The 26176-nt window shown below is 32.8% G+C and overlaps 1 protein-coding gene across 1 annotated transcript in view; it reads left to right on the forward strand.

Annotated features, from left to right (window-relative positions):
* The window catches only part of LOC136034018 (MYND-type zinc finger-containing chromatin reader Zmynd8-like), an 88983-nt gene that overhangs the window by 57825 nt on the left and 4982 nt on the right, over positions 1-26176 (forward strand). The window contains exons 3-4 of the mRNA XM_065715068.1: positions 7739-7939; positions 17168-17383. Coding sequence (XP_065571140.1) covers positions 7739-7939; positions 17168-17376 — 410 coding nt within the window. The 3' untranslated portion in view covers positions 17377-17383. The remainder of the gene's footprint in view (positions 1-7738; positions 7940-17167; positions 17384-26176) is intronic.

The following is a 26176-nucleotide window of genomic DNA, read 5'->3' on the forward strand; positions in this document are numbered from 1 at the left end:
AATCTTCGGAGGAGGGTATCTTCTTCTTCTTGTTTGAATATTTGGTGATATTAGTGGATGATCTCCATGAAATTCTAAATACAACCAAGGACTGATATTAAAGCCCTTGCTTATTCATATTTTTATCATAGTTCTGTTTGAAGTTAGATCCTTAATCTTCAGAGGAGGGTATCTTCTTCTTCTTGTTTGAATATTTGGTGATATTAGTGGATGATCTCCATGAAATTCTAAATACAACCAAGGACTGATATTAAAGCCCTTGCTTATTCATATTTTTATCATAGTTCTGTTTGAAGTTAGATCCTTAATCTTCAGAGGAGGGTATCTTCTTCTTCTTGTTTGATTATTTGGTGATATTAGTAGATGATCTCCATGAAATTCTAAATACAACCAAGGACTGATATTAAAGCCCTGTTATTAGTCCAACCATAACTAAATTCCAAGAATTCCAAATACAGTAGATTGAACTGTTGTGCTAATGTTAGCTTCCGGAACTTACCTAAATCGTACTTTGGATGGGTCTGGCGTTACCTAAATCATATTGTCAAAAGGCCCCTTACTGTTTCTTTTTACCAATTAAATTTAAAAAAAGGGAGTTTTTTCAACTGAAAGTAAGGAGCAGCATCAAACTTACAACGAACATAAATTATTCCATACATGAGGAGTTTGTCCCCCTCCTCAAAATCTCGCTCTTCACGCTGAAGGTTTTTAGTGTCTAAAAAAACTTCTTATTCTAATTAAACGGCCGTTGTGTTTCAGGAGTCGTTCTTTAAATATTAGAACAAACATTCAAATTTTAGGGTAAAGAGCGAGGTATTGAGGAGGAGGCAACCCTTTCATGTACGGAATAATTTTTGTTTGTCTTAAGTTTTAATGTTGTTCCTTACTTTCAGTTGAAAAAAACTTTTTTATTAATTTTCGATCTTTATTCAAATAGTGCCGAGAAATCTGACCCCCTCTCCATGAAAAATTTTCTCCCCTCAGGTGAAACTTGTAGCCTTTATAGCCCTTTTCCCAGGGGCTGGGGGTCTTGTTATCCTCAAAGTTATGCTTATTTTAACTTTCAAATATGCTGAACAAAATGGCTATTTTAAAATTTGATCGGACGACTTTTGGGGAAAAGGGGCATGTGAGGGGGGTAGGTGGCAGTTATCCTCCAATCTTTTTGGTCACTAAAAAGGGCACTAGAACTTTTGATTTGCGTTTTAATGCGCCCTCTCCCGATTTTCTAGGACCATGGGTTTGGTACGATCACCCCTGAAAAAAAAATAGTAATAACCACACGCCTGATGATGTAATTTTATTAAAATCCCTTGACGTTTAGGGGATGTTTCCACCCTTTTTCAAAAATCAGGCAATTTTTCTCGGGCTTGCGACTTTTGATGAGTAACACTGAACTTAAAGAATCTTACATTTTGGAAAACGAACCTTGTGTTTCAGGAGTTGCTCCTGAAGAATTGGGATCAAATTTAATCTTTTTAGCCTGAAGAGCAAGGTTTTCGGGAGGAGCATCCCCCCCCCGTCAAATACGTAACGACTTCCTGTCTATTTAAGTTTTAATTTTACTCCTTACTTTCAGTTGAAAAAATTTGTTTTCTTTTTATTTAATATCTGATCGTTTTCTTTTTAAATAACGCTAGCAAATTTGGCTCGACCTCCACGGAAAAATCACTCCTCCCCACGGATATATTCTCTAGACAATTTAATCCTGATGGACAATTGCTCTTAACATTTCCACGCGTAAAATTGAGTCAACAAAGAAAAAGCAAGATATTAGAAGAACTTCGTATAGAAATCCTGGTAATTTCATCCACTGTAAAATTTCCCTGGAAACTACTCTCCTCATGGAAAATCCCCCTAGCAGAAAATTTACCCCCCCCCCGAAAAAAATGTATGCATGCTTCCAAATAACAAATACTATACGGAAATGGGCAAATTTAATAACTTAAAAACTTTTGCCCAGGGGCTGTGAGGGGTCATGATATCTCCGAAGGCATAGTTATTCGGCCTTTCAACTATGCTGAACAAAATTGTTATCTCAAAATTTGGATTTCTCAAAGACTTCTTTCAATTTCTTTCGATATCTCAAATAGACAATCTTGAGGAAAAGGGGCGTGGGAGGGGGCCTAGTTGCCGATTTCTGTTCGAATGAGCCCTTTCCCGATGTTCTAGGATCACTGGGTCGATACGATCTTCCTTGAAGAAAAAGCAATGAAAAAGCATCCATGATCTTTCTTCTGGTAAAAAAAAAATACAAAATTCTACGTTTTTGCGGATAGGAACTTGAAACCTCCACAGTAGGGTTATCAGATACACTGAATCTGATGATGCTGTTTTCATTGAGATTCTGTGATATCTGTTTTTGCAGGCTTTTAGCCTTTGGTTACTAAGATGTAAATTAATAAAACTTATATATTTGGAATCAGCAACATAAGCCGATTCTTTTGATATATCTATTGGTATCAAAATTCCGTATTTTTTAAGTTTCGGTTACTATTGAACCGGGTTGCTCTTTACATACAGTTCGTTACCCCGAACTGTTTGATTATGTTAAAATGAGCATTGACAATATTTCTTGCAGCTAGACTAAGCAGTAAACTAATTAGATGCGAGTAATTCACTTTTTTTTAACTAGAATGGAATGGCTGTGGTCATGAAGTCATGGCTAATTGTAGAAAAGGCCTAGACAGATAGTCCAATCGAGTGAGAAGCAAAACTGGCATTAACCCCCCCCCCCTTATTGGGATTGTGTAAAAATGATGTTAGTTCATTTGTTAATAGATATCTCTATCTATTATCCGCCCATGCGTTATTACTAGGGCAGTAGAACCAAGGTAGATAGTCATAGAGCTAAGATAGTGATAGAACCTATAGTTTTCCAAGTGTTTGGTTAATTTGGCACGAGTAAATGGCGGGAGTCACGCCTGCCTAGAGTCTCAGGCACGTTGACCAAGAATTTAAAATTGACATAGGACCATTAGATTGCCTGGAATGAGAGGTAAACAAAGGACGTCTACCTATGGTCTTGAGCAGATTGAACCAAGAATTTAGAATTGACGCAGGACCGTGAATTATTCGTAATTAGTATATTGTAGCAATTCTCTGCTATATTTAAGTGAATTGTTGTCAAAAGAAATGCTCGAAAATTCATATTTGTGACAATCATGACCATACTGTTAGCAAATTTTAATGCTGAATGTTGGGTAAATAGGTTATGTAGTGAAAATTTTTGATTTTTTAAGTCGTCCGAATATGTAGCTCCAATCAATTTTATAGAAATACCTTCATAAATAACTTTGACTAATATATTTTGATGATAAAAAAGAGAATCCACCTATTTGAAACCGTATGGCAATCGAAGTTTTACTGGTGAATTCAGAACATAAGAAAACTTTTGTTCGACTGCTCAGCCGCCCTCTTTTAAATACCACTAAAAGGATGTTCTACTACGAAATTGTTTTGATTTTTTTTAGGGATTATATTGCCGAACCATTGATCTATAAAACTTGGGGGAGGATCATTAATTGTTTAAATCTGAGATCCAGTTCCTTTAGAAGAACTAATTACCGCTGAAGGGTCATTTACTGAAAATGTGTAATTTTAAAAAATGGAATTGATTCCTGATATATTATCAGGAATCAATTTTACTGCTACTACTACGAACAATTCGCTGTCAGACCAATCTGTCTGAGACCAACATAGGTCCGCATATTTTCCTCCATCCCAATCTACTTCCCTCTTATCAGTGTATCAAAGCTGCTTAGGATCTGTAAAGTTTAGGATCTTGAAAACGGGCCTATAATCCCCTACCGTATTCTATTCTGTCATACTGTGTGTTGATGGCTTTTCAACGAATAATCTAAAAGAAAAGAGGGATTATCGTTCTGCATTTGTATATTAAAAAATGTTCTTTATTTCAAGATTTGACGGAAGGTCATATCGAGGCATGCCTAGTCAAAGTGAGAAATTCAAATTATAAGATTATCTACCTTGCTTGTTTTGGGATCCATTGGCAGTTTTTTTTTCCATTTTTGTTTCTGTGACGTGTTTTATTAAGGCAATCATCACCCTTAAAACGTGTGTCACAAATGGAAACATAAATAACCCCAAGAGTTTTTTTTTCCTGTTAAAATAGTTTTTTTCTGGTAAAATTTTCTGTCTCTGTAGATCTATGCATTCAATCACAGTATTTTATTCGGTAGGTGTCTCAATGGTTTGTTCCTATGCAGCGCTACCCCTATATAACAAACTACTTTTTTAGAATGTGGAATATATAATATGTGGAATATATAATGTAAGTGTGTTATGTTAAATAATATCCAGCTGGGAACTATTAATAAATCTAATATAAATCTTCTGAATCTACCTAATTCTATTTCTTGCCAGATCGCTCCATTCTAACTGACGACAAGGATGTCTTATGACCTTTTTTGGCTGTTAAATGACTTGGGTTAATTTTTTTTTAAACTCGGTAATCGTTTAGTCGTTCTAACTAGGTTTATCTAATCTATGTTCTTTATCAAAATCACAAACAACTTTAACAATTGTTCATTTCATTTTAGTGCTGACGAGGATGTTTTCCAACCCTTCTTGACTGTTCGGCGACCTAGGTCAACTTTTATTTGTTCCGAACTCGATAATCGTTTACAGTCTGTAGAAACGAGTGTATAACAGCAGGGCTTTCGTCTCCTCGGTTTCGTTTTAGGCCTATCACATATGATCTACTCTTTACTTGAAAGAAAAAAAGTGAATATATCGGGTTGTAAATAAAAATACATAGAATATATTTCTTTTTTTTCTTTTATGTTTTAAATAAAAGCCGATGTATGTCCTATTATGCCTAATGGATGATAACCGGTCGTCTAAAGCATGGTAGTTTTGACTCATGTCATGCTTTTTTCTTATAGTACGATTTTTGTATTTGCTTTAATTGAAAGTGAATTTGATTGAAAAATAAATGCAGGGGCAGAGAAACCAAGTTTAGGGCAAAAGTTATAATAAACTTTTTTATTATAACTTATAATAAAAAAGTTATATTGTGTCTCTTAAAAAGCATACAAACTTCATATTGCTGTCATTGGCGCATGATCACTTTTTTTCGGGCCTCTACAAAAATTTATTTCAGGGTGGGGATGGGGGCTCTCCTTATTACAAGATAAACAGGTGAGCACTGAGAAATCCAGAGGGACATACTAGTTATACTGCGTTATGGATCATTTATTTCGTCAATTACAATAAAAATCATATTGCATTAAATTTTGGAGATAAGCGCTCTTTGAGTATCTGTAGGCACGTACACATGATTTTTTTTGAGGGGGCAATACAAAAAAATTGGGGTCAACAGTAAAAAAAATTTTTTGGGGTAATTTGAATAAGAATTGTCCAGAAGTTCTTGAAAATCTAGGATTTTCTCGGCAGGGGGGACTGCGCACGTATCTACATTTTAGATTATCCTCCCTCTGGCGGAAGCAATATATGTTCATGTTGCATAGTAAAATATTTAGCTCATGATGTCTCAGTAACTGATTAACTAGAAACGCATCGGCCATTTACAAATCATTTCTTTCTCTATTTTAAATATTTGTTCCTTGAATTTTTTTTCCTTCCTTTACTAATGTTTCTTATTCTTTTATTCATCAAGCTTTGAGACATAAATAAGAGATTTAAAATAACTGATTCTAGAAAGTCGTTCACTATTCATAATTCAGAGCATAATCACGATTCAGGTTTTCAAGCAAATGCCCAGAAGAAAGTAGTCGAATCATACTTTTAAGAATTTTCGAACAATCCCTTGAGCGTTGTATTTTACAAATCAATGCCTTGTAGCACCTTTTCTCTCCTCAGACAATTCCACCCGTTGGGCGGCTGTTGGACTTCAGCATGCCTTTGTGGAGTGACATACTTTTCAGTGGCGAAGCCAGGTATTTTGCTGGAGATATCAACATGGATGAATCATTAAACAAAGCAAATATTGACGCATCTAAAAGTGTTCACTTTTGTGAATTTGTAACTTTTCCTGGTTACACCCTTGGTACTTTGTGGGCCTGCAAAAATGAATTAACAAACGAAATAGTCTTGTTACAATGAATGTAACAAGTTTATCTGGAAACTATCTGAATCCTGCCAAGTTAATGCCAGTGTGGCTAATGGTGATTTCACATTTGCTAAGTAGGCCTATCACAATGGTTCCATAAACTCTCAGAAGAATGCAAGTTTGTTCCCGATTGGTTGATTAATTTTAGTTAACCAGTCACAGAATATTTTTACAATCTCAAGAATCTTTTGTTACGAAATGGCAATGTAAAACCACAAAGTCTATGAAAGAAACATAGGCAAAAAAATCTAAAGAATGTTCATCTATGTTTTTTATTTCAATGCACCACTTACCCGGTGAGAGAATTTTTTTCGTATGCTTATTTGTATTTTTTTTTAAATACTTGTTTTTAAAGAATGTTTTTGTTGATATAAAGTTAAGCTCATCTAGTAGTTAAAAGCTATTCCCTAAAAAAAAAAAAAAAAAAGACTGTCAGATTGACTCCAGTTGATACACACATTCACATATATAGAAATGTATTTTGAGGAGAGGGTAAGCTATTTAAAATAGTAAAAAAAATTATATCCAATTTACATTAAGAGAATATGGTTATGTTTGAAAAAAAAAAAACAGTCTGTATTAACTTCTGAAAATTTACCTATTGATCGTCTTCATTAGCTGATGCAAACAGAAACAAATGTAGGAGTTTATTTTCAGTAGAGGACAAGTTAATCAAAATAATAAAGGCTTGATGCATATTGTACAATATATTTAGAGGTATTCTTGCCTTACTACTCTTCCAAGCTGCTTTAGAAATTAAGTGTTTGAATTACTTTCTTCAATAAGATGTGCTAGTTTTCCTGTAATATAAAAGCGGGTTTATCGTTTCTCATTGCATTTTTCTGTGTCGGAAAAGTTCTGCAATTATTCATTGTAGAATTTGAAAGCATGAGACTGAAACATATTGGAGGTGTTTTTTACCTTTTGGGGCATGCATGCAGGGATTGCTTAGGAGCGGTGGGACCTAATTTATAAGAAAAAAATTGGTGAACTGCACGGGGAATAAAGAAAATGGTAAAATTCTGTGTATTCTTTGGGAAAGAATATGGGCCTAAAGATTCTACCTTGTGGGCATGTTTGCTGTAAACTACTTCCTCAAAAAAAAGTAAAAAAATAGCAAGAACAAAAAACAATAAAAACCTCAAGTGCGGGCAAACAGACGCTTTAAATAAAGAATGTAATGTTTCTTTGATTCCAAAATATATTTTTAGTCTGGCTGAAGCTTTAAAAGTAACGAAACATAAAGACGCCCAAACTATTTACGCTTGGAACGATCGCCAAGAATGTTGGAACTATGGAGATTGTCGCTTGCTACAAATCTTAAAATTCACTGTGGATAAAGAGAAAGTTTAAAAACTCGAAAAAAAAATAAATAAAAATGAAAACCTGATATAAGCGTTCTTTCGCAACGTCTCATTCTCTTTCTTTTGTGAGCAATTTAATCAGTCCTTAAACAAATGATTTAAAAAGCGGCAAAACCGGAAATAAATGTGATTGATCGGTATCTCAAGTTTATTAGCTTATTTTAATATGTCTATTTTAAATTCTTTCATTAGACGGCCTAATGTTAAATAGTTTAATTTATTTTTGTTTTGTTATTAATGATTTTAAATTGTTTGCTACAGAATAGTGTTTTACTTACAGGATCTGAAGCTGGAATGTATTGTTGCTGGAATACCTCTTACTGTACATATAAATGTCAGCAAATTCATTGGCCCCAACATTTGAAAACATGTGCAAGTACGGCAAATTTGAGCAAGAATCCCCAGAAGATAGCCATACCACAAATGCCTCCGAGAGGGAATGTTGCTCAAAGCCCTGTTTCAGTGCTTATGCCTCAAAAGGGTGAGTTCTTTCTTTTATCTTCTCTAGTCAGGTATACGTCTATATATATATATATATATATATATATATATATATATATATATATATATATATATATATATATTATTATTATTATTATTATTATTATTATTATTATTATTATTATTATTATTATTATTATTATTTTTTTTTTTTTTTTTTTTTTTTTTTTTTTTTTTTTTTTTTTTTTCAGGGGTCATCGTACGGACCGAGTGGTCCTAGAATGTTGCAAAAGGGCTCATTCTAACGGAAATGAAAAGTTCTAGTGCCCTTTTTAAGTGACCAAAAAATTGGAGGGCCCGTAGACCAAGCTCATTTTTTCCCCAAAGTCAACGAATGAACATTTTGAGATAACCATTTTGTTCAGCATGGTCGAAAACCATAATAACTATGTCTTTGGAATGACTTACTCCTCCACATCCCTGGGGGAGGGGCTGCAAGTTACAAACTTTGACCAGTGTTTACGTACAGTAATGCTTATTGGGAAGTGTACAGACGTTTTTAGGGGGATTATTTTGGTTCGGGAGGGGGGTTTAGGGGAGGGAGCTATGTGGGACGATCTTTCCTTGGAGGAATATGTCATGGGGGAAGAGAAATTCAATGAATGGGGCGCAGGATTTTCTAGCATTATTATAAAAAAAAACAATGAAAAAATAAATATGAAAAAGTTTTTTCAAATGAAAGTAAGGAGCAGCATTAAAAATTAAAACGAACAGAGATTAATACGCATATGAGAGGTTCATCTCCAAAATACCTCGCTCTTTACGCTAAAGTATTTTTAGTAATTTCAACTATTTATTCTACGGCCTTTCTGATTCAGAGATCATTCTTAAAGAGTTGGGACACAATTTAAGCTTTAGTGTAAAGAGTGAGGTATTAACGAGGGGAAAAAACCCCCCTCATAGTAAATCTTGGGATTACCTTAATATAATTTGTAAACGTCTTCCCTTGAAGTATTTATCTTTTGTATTTTTTAGCCTTGATATTACTCTTAATAGGATTTTTTTTTGTAAAAATAATTTCGCAATACTGACATTACTAGTTTAAATCTTTCATTCTAAAACGTACATTTAACATGTTTAACTGAATTATAGCGGTAGATCTTGATTAAGCTTATATTACCTAGAAAGGAAATATTAATAAACTGTTTGTTAACACTTTTGATTACACTTGATAAGCATTGGCGGAAACTAAAAAATCCTCGACGGGAGAAATTTAAACAACGAACATCCAAAAGAGGATAGAATTAAGCGAAATTGGGTGGTAGGTAATTTCTATTGTACGTAGATAAGGTTATAATAAGGTATATAACATAAAAAAAGTTATATACTCGTAATTACAAATATGATGATAAACCTTATTTATTCTTGAAACTTGTAGAGGGCAAACTAAAATTTAATGAGCAAAATAAAGCCTGGACTGGGGAGGGGTAACTTCCCCCTGTCCCCACTATGCCTTGGCAATGTATACCTGTTTTCATAGGGAAGTGTATTTATAACTGCGTAATTTGAGTGGAAAGGAGCGATTACAAATGCAATTTTTTGGACATAAGAGGTTTCCGCCATCATGAAAATGCTCTGATGCTCTAGTTTCAGAACTTATGCTGTTTTAACACCGATTGTATAAATCAAGGATGTAGGTAGAGGTTTATCTCTAGGAGGGAGGAGTTAAATTTTGAAAAAAGGGTAAATTATATGCAAAGAACTAGATATCGAAGGAAAAATTTTCATGAGGATGGGGTGACTAGCCTGATACCTCCCCTCCCCCCGTGAGAAAAGTAATAGAATATCTTTTGGTTTGGACAGCCAATATATCCTCCGTCAAAATTGTTGAACTGCCCACGCTTGTTTACGTCGTCATAAATACTAATATATCAATGCCCTCTTTCAAAATGATTGCATTTACTTGAGGTAATGTAAAATGTGTCAATTCTCAATCGAATTAATTTGCTTAACGAATTTAAAGTATGCAGGGAAATAAGTAAAGCGTGGGGAATATGATAAATCATTGAAAAATAAGTAAAGAAAAGAAATTATTGATACGATAAAGGCTATTTTTATGAGACAATGGACAAAGAAAAAAAAATTGTAAACATGTAGTCGACTGTTTAATTTCTACGTTCATTATCAGTGGACGTAATCTCAATTTGTTTATTTTTAAAATAAATATGTCCGATTTCGGCCTAACCTTGACTTTAAGTTCCCCCTCCTTGGTCTGTGTGACCAAACATGTCAAGTTCTATAGTCTGTCGAAGCTGATAAACGACATGAATTACAAGTCAACTTGAGCTATGAGCCTACAGCAGTAGTTTCCAAAGGGAGTTCTACCGTCCCCTAGTGAGCCCCGGATCAATTCAGGGATGGTGATGGCCACAGGTGCAATACAGTATATTTAGACCACCTACAGATTCTTACACTTAAATAGTTTGCATGGCTATGGGATTTACTTAGTCACCATTGAACTTGCGCCGATGCTAACTTTCTGCCGATGCACTCATGCCGTTGTCAACTATCTAAGTTCATTTACAAAACATTAAAAAGATGGACCAATAAATTAATAAATGACAAAAATCTGAACAAACGTGTACCTACAAGATGTAGCCGAATACGAAAAAAAAAATCGACAGCTTCAGTTAAAGTTCAGATAAGACAGTAAGCTAAACCACTGGTAAAAAAAGATAAAAAATTTGATGCAATTCCCAACTCTTGCCCTCCTCCCCTAGATGGTAAGATGATTTTGGTTAGAAATTGGGCATTCCGAAAGTATACACTTAGGCAGGAGGAGGGAGGCTTACTATCTACTCTCCCTTGAAATTGTGTGTATGGTCCACTAGGCTCAATAGTAAAAGAAACTCTAAAAAATGGAATTTTGATACCAATAGTTACATCAAAAGAATCGTATTTTTACGTTGATTCTAAATATATAAGTTTGTTTATATATAATATTGTTGTCAAAAATCTTTTTTTTTTCGTTTCGATTACTATTGGGCTCTTTCCCACCTTTTTTACAGTTTTATTTCATTATATAAGTATGTGATTTTTGAAAGATTATTGAGATATTAAAATAAATTAGCAGATTCTTGCTTGTCGTTTTCAGTTTGTGCTGGCAGTTATGCCTTGTCGGATACCAGATTATAAACGAGGTGAACGTACCTGCTTTTTATGTTTATGAACCGCTTACCTTGTGAAGAAATAATAGTTTTTTATATATCTTATTATGCTTAACGCAAGGTTGTTACCGATACCGGTAACAATTACCGGTAAAAACCGGTGTTACCGGTAGATTTTTTCGAGTGAAAATGAACCAGTGATGTTACTATCTGCAAATTCTTGGTTATCTTCCTAGGAAATTTCTTGAAAGTGCTCATTTTAAAGCCTGCTTAAAAATATCAGGGTATGTCAGAGTCATTCAGGTTTATCGATAAGAAAGACTAGTCTTCTCAGTATCCTGCTGCCTGCTAGCACATAAAACCACACGGGTAACTGGAACTTATTGAGAGTAGCTGGTGCTGAGGTACATTGTGTTCTTTAGACTAACTCTCCTCCTCCATCCTCTAGGCTGCCTTCGCTATTTTAAGGTTCCTCATCCGCAGACATGGTGTAAATATTGTCATCGACGTTTGTGCGTGAAATTTGTTATAGGATGATGGTTTGTCGCTCTTGAGGCTTGAAACTTTATTTCCCCAGTAAATGATCTGGACTCTTCGGAGAGATGCTTTTTCAAAAGCATCTGATTTCAAACATAAGCACCCCTACTGCTCACCCACATCTGTTCATGAGGACATCTTCCTTGAAAAGGCCATCTTGAATAAAATTTACTTTGAAAGCTTCAGTTTTCCTGGTTTTCTACCCCTACAAGGCTCCATGGCCCGTTACATAGGGGTTAAACCAAAAATAAATACCAAATAAAGAGTCTCTTCTTAAAAGAAAAAACAAGAAATCCAATTAAATAATTTTGTGTTATTTTTACTTACCACTTCGTCCTCGAAATTCAAATCCAAGTCCACACCATCTCCCACCATCACAAAATCACAACAATTAAAATTAAATAAATAAACGTGCTCAAGCCTAGCATCTAGGGATGTCGCCCTACCCTCATTATTCATCATAATATTAAACATATAACAATATTAATTCAAACCAATTCAAAAATAAATTTTTATAGTGGTGTTCAGATGTTGGTTTAGCTGTCCTTCCATGTTTAAACAGCAATGAAAAAGTTAAGAGCCATTGATAATTGGAGAAAAGCCAAGAAAGATAGTCTAAATGAGAGGTGTTCAGATGTAGGTTTAGCTATCCTTCCATATTTAAACAGCATTCATGCCCCAGATTTAATATACCTTACTAATATTAATTTTAGTAATTTTTTGATAAGTTTAGTTATTTTGCTCTATTGAAAGCGGTTTAGACAAAAAAAAAATGTTATTTCAAAACTGTCGAGGCCGAAGGCTGAGACCGAGTCCCTTGATTTTTGAATTAAAATCGACTTGCTGGGCTGCGATGAAAAAGTTAAGAGCCATTGATAATTGGAGAAAAGCCAAGAAAGATAGTCTAAATGAGAGGTGTTCAGATGTAGGTTTAGCTATCCTTCCATATTTAAACACCAACATCCAGCCAAGCCCAACACCTTGTATTGATAGACTTCAAAGTGTCGGTAAATTACATTGGGATTGACAAATCATCCAAAATGGTTTAGGTTTCTCTTGGCAAAATATTCATGCCCCAGATTTAATATACCTTACTAATATTAATTTCAGTAATTTTTGATAAGTTTAATTATTTTGCTCTATTGAAAGCGGTTTAGACAAAAAAAAAAAAAATGTTATTTCAAGACTGTCGAGGCCGAAGGCTGAGACCGAGTCCCTTGATTTTTGAATTAAAATCGACTTGCTGGGCTGCGATGAAAAAGTTAAGAGCCATTGATAATTGGAGAAAAGCCAAGAAAGATAGTCTAAATGAGAGGTGTTCAGATGTAGGTTTAGCTATCCTTCCATATTTAAACACCAACATCCAGCCAAGCCAAACACCTTGTATTGATAGACTTCAAAGTGTCGGTAAATTACATTGGGATTGACAAATCATCCAAAATGGTTTAGGTTTCTCTTGGCAAAATATTCATGCCCCAGATTTAATATACCTTACTAATATTAATTTCAGTAATTTTTGATAAGTTTAATTATTTTGCTCTATTGAAAGCGGTTTAGACAAAAAAAAAAAAAAATGTTATTTCAAGACTGTCGAGGCCGAAGGCTGAGACCGAGTCCCTTAATTTTTGAATTAAAATCGACTTGCTGGGCTGCGATGAAAAAGTTAAGAGCCATTGATAATTGGAGAAAAGCCAAGAAAGATAGTCTAAATGAGAGGTGTTCAGATGTAGGTTTAGCTATCCTTCCATATTTAAACACCAACATCCAGCCAAGCCAAACACCTTGTATTGATAGACTTCAAAGTGTCGGTAAGTTACATTGGGATTGACAAATCATCCAAAATGGTTTAGGTTTCTCTTGGCAAAATATTCATGCCCCAGATTTTAATAGACCTTACTAATATTAATTTCAGTAATTTTTTAATAAGTTTAATTATTTTGCTCTATTGAAAGCGGTTTAGACAAAAAAAAATGTTATTTCAAGACTGTCGAGGCCGAAGGCTGAGACCGAGTCCCTTGATTTTTGAATTAAAATCAACTTGCTGGGCTGCGATGAAAAAGTTAAGAGCCATTGATAATTGGAGAAAAGCCAAGAAAGATAGTCTAAATGAGAGGTGTTCAGATGTAGGTTTAGCTATCCTTCCATAAACACCAACATCCAGCCAAGCCAAACACCTTGTATTGATAGACTTCAAAGTGTCGGTAAATTACATTGGGATTGACAAATCATCCAAAATGGTTTAGGTTTCTCTTGGCAAAATATTCATGCCCCAGATTTTAATAGACCTTACTAATATTAATTTCAGTAATTTTTTAATAAGTTTAATTATTTAGCTCTATTGAAAGCGGTTTAGACAAAAAAAAATATTATTTCAAGACTGTCGAGGCCGAAGGCTGAGACCGAGTCCCTTGATTTTTGAATTAAAATCAACTTGCTGGGCTGCGATGAAAAAGTTAAGAGCCATTGATAATTGGAGAAAAGCCAAGAAAGATAGTCTAAATGAGAGGTGTTCAGATGTAGGTTTAGCTATCCTTCCATATTTAAACACCAACATCCAGCCAAGCCAAACACCTTGTATTGATAGACTTCAAAGTGTCGGTAAGTTACATTGGGATTGACAAATCATCCAAAATGGTTTAGGTTTCTCTTGGCAAAATATTCATGCCCCAGATTTTAATAGACCTTACTAATATTAATTTCAGTAATATTTAATAAGTTTAATTATTTTGCTCTATTGAAAGCGGTTTAGACAAAAAAAAAAAAAAATGTTATTTCAAGACTGTCGAGGCCGAAGGCTGAGACCGAGTCCCTTGATTTTTGAATTAAAATCAACTTGCTGGGCTGCGATGAAAAAGTTAAGAGCCATTGATAATTGGAGAAAAGCCAAGAAAGATAGTCTAAATGAGAGGTGTTCAGATGTAGGTTTAGCTATCCTTCCATATTTAAACACCAACATCCAGCCAAGCCAAACACCTTGTATTGATAGACTTCAAAGTGTCGGTAAGTTACATTGGGATTGACAAATCATCCAAAATGGTTTAGGTTTCTCTTGGCAAAATATTCATGCCCCAGATTTTAATAGACCTTACTAATATTAATTTCAGTAATTTTTTAATAAGTTTAATTATTTAGCTCTATTGAAAGCGGTTTAGACAAAAAAAAATATTATTTCAAGACTGTCGAGGCCGAAGGCTGAGACCGAGTCCCTTGATTTTTGAATTAAAATCAACTTGCTGGGCTGCGATGAAAAAGTTAAGAGCCATTGATAATTGGAGAAAAGCCAAGAAAGATAGTCTAAATGAGAGGTGTTCAGATGTAGGTTTAGCTATCCTTCCATAAACACCAACATCCAGCCAAGCCAAACACCTTAGTATTGATAGACTTCAAAGTGTCGGTAAATTACATTGGGGTTGATAAATTATCCAAAATGGTTTAGGTTTCTCTTGGCAAAATATTCAATCCCTAGATTTATACCTTACTAATGTTAATTTCAGTAATTTTTTGAATAAGTTTGATTATTCTGCTCTATTGAGAGCGGTTTAGAAAAAAAAATGTTATGTCAAGACTGTCTGAGACCGAGTCCCTTGATTTTTGAATTAAAATCAACTTGCTGGGCTGCGATGAAAAAGTTAAGAGTCATTGATAATTGGAGACAAGCTAATAAAAATAGGGTGAGTGAGAGACAAAGCTAGTATAAACCCTTTTCATGATTATATAAAATTGATGTCATTTTACCTTTTTTTATAGATAGTCTAACATCCATCCTAGGGCAGAACAAAGGTATATAGGCATGGAATAAGGGTTATTCAAACATTCTATGAGTTCTATGAGCCATTTGAAGGTAATTGATGATAATCTATCATCCATCCTAGGGCAGAACAAAGGTAGATAGGCATGGAATAAGGGTTATTCAAACATTCTATGAGTTCTATGAGCCATTTGAAGGTATTTAGAACTTGTTAAATTAAGGAAGATAATCTCGCAACCCTATATGACCTTTAAAAACAAGCAAAGGAGATTTATCTATCTGAAAAAAAAATGAATCGAGCTTTGATACACAACAAGGAAAGAAGAATTGTGTTAGTGTGCCGTAAGCGCTTTGAAACCCGAATTTAATAATTGTAATTCCTTGTTGAACGCCAAAAATAGAAAATAGTACTTACAATAGGTACCACTGAATGCAGACATGATTGGCCCCCGATTGTCGGATGTCATTCAAAGAAAGGGTATATTGGCTATCTAAGGTGCGTCCTGGTCACAAAGAAAATACCCTGGAGAGCGCTTAATGTACGGTTATTTGTTGTTTTAAGAGTCAGATACGTATTCTTGTGTCGAAGTTTAGCCCGACGTACATGTGTAAGCTGCTTGTAAGAAGTAATGATAAAGGTGATGTCAAAACAAGCTTCCTGTTTGACTGAAACTGCAGTCCTTGACACGAGATTTTTGATTGCTTGGCGGGTAAGTTCAGCCAAGCACTGAATTTGACTCTTAACAGGAGCTGCCTGGAGCAGAAGTCTGCCCAGTTGCTCAACCTGCATTGTCATGGAAGTCAGTGTAGTCGTAGACATGCTTATGAATACCACTTAATGCCAAATGATAAAATAACGCTATTTAGTGCTCTTTGATGCCCAGGTACTATATTATGGTAAATTAGGTCATGGCAGACCTATATTTTAGCTTTTCGTTCTGTAAGGGCATTGCATATGCTAACAAATGACTGCTGTAACTCATGTAATCTTGGCTTAATAATTGCTTATATATAAAGCGAAAAAAATGAAAGCGTTTCACTCATCCTAGATATTTGTGGGGTTCATATTCGGCTCATTTTTTGGCCTTCATCGCAAATATTATACATTTTACTCTGACATCGCTTCTTCAGGCATTTAAATTTATAAACTACAATCATTTAATCTATAAATTAAAATGAATAGGGAATTCATGTCAAGCTAAATTGTATGATGAAGTACCAGAATAAATTTGTGCATATGTATCTCTGTGCACATATAAACTTGAGACTAATAGACGGCTCCCACGGCGTCAGTAAAGTTAATAAATGCAATTTACACCTTTTGACCTTAATGATTAGCCACTTGATGTGGCTTAAAAGGGCTGGATCTTGGGAATCACGGCCACAAATACAAGTAGAAGTGTCTTTTTAATTCTCACTGTCTGCATAATTTATCCGTTAATTCCTATAATGCATGTAAATTCAGCTATTTTTTGTGCCTTGATTAATTTACTTTCGCATCCGACAGATGGATCCCTGCTAACGTAACTTGAGAATTCCTTAACGAAATGTAGCCAAATTTGCGGCATACAAGCATATGATCACTCTAATATTGGCTTCGTAGCTTAAATTCTCCTGATCTTCCTTCTTCTTTTTTTTTAATTCAACGCCTAAAAGTAAAAAATTCCAAAAAGATTTTTGGTATTAACTGTATCTACAACGCTCATTTTAATTTCAGCCTAAATACATAATAAGCAATCTCGTTTTTAGCCAACCAGCAAAAATGTTCACGCTCTTTGACCGTGATTCTTTTTAATCAATATTTTCCATATTAAAGGTATGACGTCAACGCCGACATTCTCAACAGCTGTGTCTGTATCTCAGCCAATCACCGTGGCTTTTGGCGGCAATAATAGTCATCTGGGAAACACAGCCAACGGACAGAAAATATTATTGCTTAGCAACGGAACACAAGCGAATGGACAATTTTTACTGAAGGCTCCAACGAACTTTAATATAAGACCAATGGTTGGAAATAATAAATGATCATAAGGTATGAGTGACTGCTCGAAAGTTTTGTTTTATATTTTTTAGCATATTTTTAGTTGATTATTTTTTCAGAAACACAAGACTAATTTTCGACGGAAAGTTTTACAGAATAAAATAAAAGGTTTAAGCTCTAATATTTATATTTTCCCTTTTAGAAACAAGAATGTTTTCTAAATCGTAGAAAAAAGTTTAATTTTACCAAATATTTTTGCAACCCTAGAAAAGTACCATTTTTATTCCAAAAGAGATGTGTCAACAAATAAAGCTCTTAGTTTTGGCCATGGTCAGCCTAAAAGATAGTTTACCGAGAAATGAGGTAGCTGAAATGTTAAAAATTTGGCATTTTTGAGTAGAATAAGTTTTGACGAGAATTTTGAAATGGCTAAAATTTGTGAGAATTTGAAGGGTCTTAGCTTGGTAATACGGGACCCAGAGATCGAATCACGCTGCAGGAATGCACTGCAGGGCTGACGCAAGGACCTTAGTAGTCAAGAAGCGTCGTTAATTCTTAATAATAATAATAATTTGAAGCGTCTTTCGAACGAGTCCTTCTGTCTAGGGGAATGACCATATGATTCAGCTTCCAATATCAAAACAATTCCCCTGATAAAATAAATGAAAGCTTTGTAACAGGAAAAACTATTACTGTTTAAACGACGCTATTTTCGAATGTCATATTAAACACAATTCTGTTAATTGAACGAAGATAAAGCATTAACACAATTTCGGAAGATATTAAATTGAAGTAGTTGAAAAATATTGAAAGATATGTAGTTGGGGCGGATTGTATTTCCATCAAGCGGACATGTTCGTCCAATTTTTTCGATTTCTCAATCTTTGCAAACCCCACACTTTTCATTATATTTTTGGAAATATTTCCAGGTTTTTGGTATGTATCGTTTATGTTTTAAATTTAGAATATTTTCGTGATATTTTTTTTGCAACAGGCATATGGTCTTTGCTCTAATGACCAGCCTTAAGCGCCATCACTTACTTCTCTTCTTTTTCGCAGTATAAAAGTATAGGAACCTAGGATTTTAAATTTAAATTAGTTGAATTTGAGCAATTAGCCTTTTAGCAGTATATTGGTATAGTATAAATTGGTCATATCGGTAAGCAAGGATATGAATCAGATTAAAAATAATTCCAGGTCAAATATAAATTCAGAACTAAATAAAGTTTACAACTAAAATATCAATTCAGAATTAAATCGGTAAATAGTAGATATGCTTGGAAACGGAAAAATAATTTAGAAAACATTCACTCGCAGAATAGGCAAATTATATGAAAAATACAGAGAGAGGGGCAAAATTAGGTATACAATCATTAAAATATTTATTTATTATTCAAACTAACGAATGTAGCATATCCTTCGTCATTCTGGTCCTGAAATTTCTTGCTATACTTTCATATAAGTTATACTGTCGTAGACTCACTTTTGCCCCCCCCCCCCCCTCACAGAATTATCCATGGGATTATTCTTAGCATGGAGTTTTATTATATAGTAGAGAATCCTATACGGGATGATTCCCTTTTCAGTGTTTTCTTGAGTTTTGACAAATCGGATTAATGCTGATTTATTTGATGAGGTTGTTTATTTTTAGTCCGATTCTTTGAAAATACTTTACTCAGTCAAGCAGGTTTTGTTTGTTCTGATAAACTAAAAGGCCCCGAATCTGGGTTTTTATAAATACCTTTTTGTGGCGTTTCTGAATTATTTATAAAACACTTTTTAGGATGTCAGAAAGTACTGAATCTAAAATAGTTTCGACTTATATTGAGGTCTAGGCTGATTTAAGAAGAGTCTAAGTTGAAACGGTATTTAAAAACAAATTGTCAACAAAGCAGCAGCTGTAAATATCATCAAAGGCTACTTAAATCGTCAAAATTTCGATTTGGTCGAGAGATCGTTTTTTTTTTTTAATTCTTTTATTCTTATTCTTTTATGAGTGTCTTATTTTTTTACTTATTTATTGCCTTCTATTCTGCAGGGATTTCTAAGTTATGGGGTGGGGGTATGGGTAGGAATGGGTCAAGCTTTCTTCTGTGTTTAGTTATGATTGAATTTTAGACTAAACTCATTAATGCAAAATTGATAGAACCGCACCTAATGAGGTAAAGCCATTTCTGAATAAAAAAAAATATAATCTGAACTGAACTAAATAAGCAAATTGTTGTTATAGCCTGAGGTGACTTGGAGTCGTTGTGGGTTGTCTGTACCGATTGTATGTAATTTTAGCAGCGCTTTTAAACACGAGCTTATTACTGGAGTCGTTTTTGGGTTGTCAGTACCAATAGTATGTAATTTTAGCAGCGCTTTTAATCAAGTTTAATTATGGAAATTGTGTTTTGTTTCCTAACCAGACAAAGTTGTAAGGGGGACTTCCAAGTTTGCTATATACCGTTGGAATAATTAAAAAACACTGATCTTAAGTACTTTTTTTTATCTCCTCTGCTGTTCCGGTGATTTCGAATTAAAAACCTTTTTATGGGATCAAAAATTTGGGTTAAAGTTAATTTGTTTTGTTAATGTTTAAGTGAAGTTTTGTTACAGTATGGAAATTCATAAAGACAGTGTAGAACAAATTCCTCAAGACAGCAGAATCCGATGTCAAAAGTGCGAGCATGTAGAGAATTTTATGGAATTTTGGGAGGGACGCCTTCTAAGCGGTTCGAGTGTAGATTCTAGACATTGTAGGAAACCCCAAGAATGGGGTTTGGGGAAACCCCAAGAATGGGGTTTGGGGAAACCCCAGACTTTGGGGAAACCCCTAGAATGACAGTGTTGACATGTGTATAAGAATTATTAGCAGAGAATTGAAAATAGAAAAAAAAACGTTTCCGGGTGCTTTACTTCGCTCATTTGACAGCAATGGAGACAGACGTAATCATACAAGAAAAAGAGAGAGCAAAACCTAGTTAGCGGTTCAAATAATTTATAATAATAAAAATTTGTATGGTAATAAAATTTATAATATTTTATTGTATAAAAAAATCATGAAAAGGGTCCTTATAGGAATACGCGATTTTCTCAGATTTTGCTTTTAGATATTCCAAATTATAAATTTTTTTGGTAGTAACACATTTTTTTTCTTTTTTGCCATTCTGAATCGTACAAATAAAAAGTAATATATAAAATTTGGCAACGCTTCTCCACCCTAAATATTTAAACACTAAACAATTTGTTCAGTCCATAAGACAACTACGCCTTCAAACCATTTGTTTCTGACTAATTTTTATAGTTTTTTTTTCAGATTTTTTTTTTAATTTGGTGTCGGTTTATACAAAAAAACTGTAACTACAAATACGGAGGTGATTTTCAGTAGATATTGAATGCCCAATTTTACCTAATTGTTTAAGATTTATATTTATTTATATTTAAGATTTATGTTTAAGATGTATATAACATTTATATTTATATATAAAGCTGTATAAATATAAATATAATATAAAACATATAAATATAAATCTATATAAATATAGATTTATATAAATTTATAATAAGATATATATATATATATATATATATATATATATATATATATATATATATATATATATATATATATATATATATATATATATATATATATATATATATATATATATATATATATATTATATATATATATATATATATCTATATATATATATATATATATATATATATATATATATATATATATATATATATATATATATATATATATATATATATATATATATATATATATATATATATATATATATATATATATATATATAAAATGTAACATATAAATATAAAAATATAAATATGATATTTATATTTAAGATTTATGTTTAAACATATATGGCTGTGAAAGTTTCCACTTAACCAATTTAAAATATACCACTGTTACACAATATAATACAAATAATAAAAAATGGAATTTTTCTTATGCATCAACAGGAACCTGAACCATTTTTTGAATAGCTTGCCAGCACTGTGCCAAATTACCATTTTTTAGATTTATATCATAATCTCAACACGTGCCCTGTTCCAAGTTGCACCTGGATCTATAAAAAAAACACGTGTCTAACTCCGTCTTAAGCCCAGTGTTGCCTGAAAATACAAATCAGCTAATTGCTCGCAATCCAATTTTAAATTTCGTTTTTTCTTTTTTTTTCCTTTATTTTGCTGAAGTAGTCATTGCGATACCGGCAGTGTCACTTGACAAGCCTGTATGTTTGAAGATCTTACAGAAGAGTAAAAAACATGAAAAATTTCACTCATCTGAGCATAAATAATAGAAATTAAAAAAAAAGCAGCTGCTCAAAAGTTTTTACTTTCATTTAAAAGCAGTTGTTTGTATAAGGGAGGTTTTGTTAGACATCCACGAAATAGTGAGATAAGATGGAAGCTCTATTTTCTACTATTTCTATGAACGCAACACAACGCAACACAGAACGCAACACATTTGTTGATACCAGAAGCTCTTAATTTCTACATTTCCTTAAGAACGCAACAGATAAAAAAAAATGAGGAACTCCAAATACCTCATTTGGGAAAACAAATTGAAGTAGTCGATGGAACTTTGTTTGAATTTAACTTAAAAAAATTGTCACATAGTACTTCATGAAATACCACGGGTAGGTAGTAGATTCTCGTCTATAGAGCTGAGAAACATGTAATTTCTCATCTTGAGTATGAATATATAATCAGGATGTCTCGTCACCCTAATTTTTTTTGTAGTAATTTTTTTAATTTTTTATTAGAGAAATATTGTGGTTCCATATACTTTGTAAACAAAATTAAAAAGTTCAATTTGATTTTATCAGCATCGAGAGTTTTTACGTAAACATTTTTTAATGTTTTTTATGTGAAATTTTTGAAATTATCATTCAATGACTGCAGGCAATGGATCCATTCTGATGGTATTTGTGTAAAAGGTTACTGTCAAAATGATGTACTTAGTTCTTGGACGAAAAATTTTAATATATCAAGAATAAATAAATAATAGAATCAGTTGAAAATCAAATAAAAAGGTCACATATTTTAGTTCTTAAATGAAGAAGTTCAAAGTAGTTAAGGATACTGTTTAAATATTAACATGTTTTGCTAATACGTTAATGGTAATTAATGAAGTAAATTAATGTAACTAATTTAATTATTCAGATTAAAGTAACTAATTGGGAAAGATTCTTAACGTAGTTCTAAATTATTTGGCACCCGTATTTCTTACGCAATAGTTTTAAAACTTTTGTTTTTAGAATCTCGATTCAAGCAAAAAGATTCTTAGAAATCATTACCGAAAACTTAGTCTTGTAAAGTAAAAGCTTTGTAGCTCTCCATAAAAAAACAACTGAATTTAAAAACATCCTTTATTTATAAAAATAGGTTTTTCGGTCCAAAGCATCCAAACCTTGCGAACAAATAAGCCTCCAAAAATTATTAGGTGGAAACTTGCTATTGCGTAATTGAATCCAGCATTAAGTTCTATTTGAATCACATAATATCGTCGTTGGGCCATCACAATTTACGTCTCACTCAATTGCTCCTCGTTCTGTTGTAATTTATATTAAAATAGTTATATTTCTTGGAAAAAATCATCTTAAAATTGGTGTATATTTCGTTTCTTGGTTGTAGGCCAAGGTCACTTGGTACTCATAGAATGCCATGCTGGAGACAATTTTACTCAATGTGTAGTGACCAAACCAGTGTTGCATTTGAAGAAATAAAAGCTTCGTTATATTTTACAAGTTGACTGCACTAATTCAAAACACAATATGTTACAAGATATGGCTATTACATTACAGCATCAAAACTGAATTTTTATTGTATTTTTTTTTACTGGTAGTTTAGAAGTAGTTGCTTATAAAAGAAAATTTGTTTATGCATTCAAGACTTGACAAATAAGTTGGATAAAATCAGTAGTGGTTTTTATGCCTCATAATGTGGGGGGAGGGCAAGGTATATCACGGAAGTCAGAATAACTGATATCACTCAGTCACATGTCTAAAAAACTAAGATGCCTGAATCAGTCACATGTCAGAAAAGCTGTGGGGTTGCCCCCCCTGCCACGGCCTAGAACCGCTACTGGATAAAAGGTTCAAATTACAAATCTTTTTGCGAGCGAAAAAGGGAGATATAACACATTTGAGAAAAAACATAACTGTTTGATATAATAGAAACCAAATACGATGGAGAAAATGGCTTAATCAATTGATGAAGATTGATTTGTTTCAAGACAAGCTATTTAAATTTAAACATTCTAGAAATGTTACAACACTTTTTGAATTACTATAATCAATGTCTCATCGGAATCGTTTCGCTTGCCTCGTAATTTGCTTTAATTTGCTTAATTTGCTAAAATTTTTACTAAAAGTTCGTCAATATTTTTTAAATGACAGTTCATTTTCAAATGATAATTTCGAATTTTATTTGAGTATGCTTATCTTTTTCTTTGTATTCTTTATAATTTTCTTGTCTTAATCCTGGGACTGAAGGTAATTAAGCTTACTTAAACTGGCTTATACTCTCGCTTGAACTATCAAAAAGGAATTGCTTGCCAAGTTATATTTTGTTATGGGGTCTTTTATGTCCCTTTAACTCTTCCACCATCGGCTCTTAAATGCATACCTCCCCCCAAAAAAAACAAAAAAAGTAAAGAAAAAGAAATCATGATTTCAAAAACAACAATTCCTTTTTTAGGAATAATTCTCCATCATAACCTTCAATTAAATTCGTTACACTGGCTTTCTATATCTGAAGGTACAGCCTCTCTATGTTACCAGCTGCCAACCTCATATGATGGAAAGGACTAGCATTTGACAGCCCATGTCCCACCCACTCAGATAGTTATAATTTTCCTCTTGTACCAAGCGTAAAGATAGGAAAATAAAACGAAGTTTTCCTAACATTTTAAGAAAACCGGTAAAACTACTACATATTTTAGATGACGATGGTGTACGGTTATACATCCTTTCTTGTTTTGGAACCTCGGGATTCCTTTAAAATACGCGGAATTTTTTTTCCCTTTTCCATATTCTTCGTCGGTATTGCTGTATCGACCCCACCTGTTTTCATTATCTTTTTGTAAATATTGAACCAAATTTATGAATAGTAAATTAAGACGAGAACAAAGAGCCTTTTGCTTGTTAATTTTTTAAATACAAATGTTTTTGACCATAGTTTAATTTCCCCTTGTTTTTTCCTTAAAAAAAAGAAATTCGGTTACAAAATTTAAATTTTATTTAAAAGACCACAAGAAAAATATTATCCAAATTGATTCACATTCTCAAAGCTAGTCAATTCATCCTGGATTCTCGCCAGCTGGTTTAAAAATCAATACTGAGCGTATCTTAGCGGCTAACAGTGGAGAATGTGGTACTGATTATAGAAAACTGAAACAAAAATAGTTACATATATATATATATATATATATATATATATATATATATATATATATATATATATATATATATATATATATATAAATGACGACTTATACTTACTGACGACACGACTGCCTGTCATTGGATTATTCTTTATGGTTGATTGTGTATGGCTATGCTGTTTTGCCTGTGTGATTGTATGGATGAGTAGGGTTAAGGCCTCATTCAAGTACTGATCTATATTAATCACTAATGTAGGAAAACAGTCTTCATTTTCTCCTTCTGTCTTTTTTTTATGTGTGTCTGTGCTGTTGTATTGGTGATTTCTCTTATATATATATATATATATATATATATATATATATATATATATATATATATATATATATATATATATATATATATATATATATATATATATATATATATATATATATATATATATATATATATATATATATATATATATATATATATATATATATATATATATATATATATATATATATATATATATATTCTATTTTTGATAGTATGGAAATCGGGTGAATTATGTTAGAACATTGATAAATTAATTATAACTTATGCAACCTGTACCTATCCTATATAATATCATGCCTCCAATGATGATTGGCGGTCCTTATATTGGGACCGTCTATAGATTCTCATACTGAGAGAGTTTGTATAAATGGTAGGTTTTACTTGGTCACCATTGGACTTCAGCCAAGTTTTGCCCCCTTTGCTTCTACTAATTAATTTGTTTTAAGTATATCTTTCTGTATATCTTTTCTCTGTTGAATGTTTTGAAAAAAGATGCAATTTGGCCTATTCCAGTTCAGAATTGCTATATGTATTACTCCTATTAATCTCTAATTTTATTAATCAACAATAATCATTAGTTCTACTATGTTTTTTTTTATTCTTGTGACTAAAGGAATATATTTGAAGTTAAAAAGTTAAAATTCAGCATTGTTTATATGTGAACAGCTTTATAATGTACCGTCAATTGTACCTACTTAGCTTATTAAGTTAATTCTTGTTGTTTGGTAACTTGGGTGGGGTGAAGGGCTTATTGGGTAGTTTTAAACAAGGCTTTGTCAGAATGACATTATATTTTTCTCAAAGACTACATTGCCTTCGGATTTTGATTGCTCACAACTGTCTCAAGCAATTTCTATTCAGAAATCACTATGACCTGATTTTGCTTATATCCAAATTCAAAAGAAAGAAAAGAGACGGTTTTTTGTACATGAAAATTTAACCAATTAATATGTGTATCGATAGAAACATTGCTCATTAGATCTAAATGGAATACGAGAGGGTTAATTTTCATTTGAGAGGTGTGTAATTATTTGTTGTCGAATTTTACACGTAATTTGAAAATTGTTCCGACTTTGGACGATTGGCAGGTCCTAGGTTTTTTCTTGTGAATCCAAATTTA

This window comes from Artemia franciscana, chromosome 12, assembly GCF_032884065.1.
Source record: "Artemia franciscana chromosome 12, ASM3288406v1, whole genome shotgun sequence".
NCBI lineage: Eukaryota > Metazoa > Arthropoda > Branchiopoda > Anostraca > Artemiidae > Artemia > Artemia franciscana.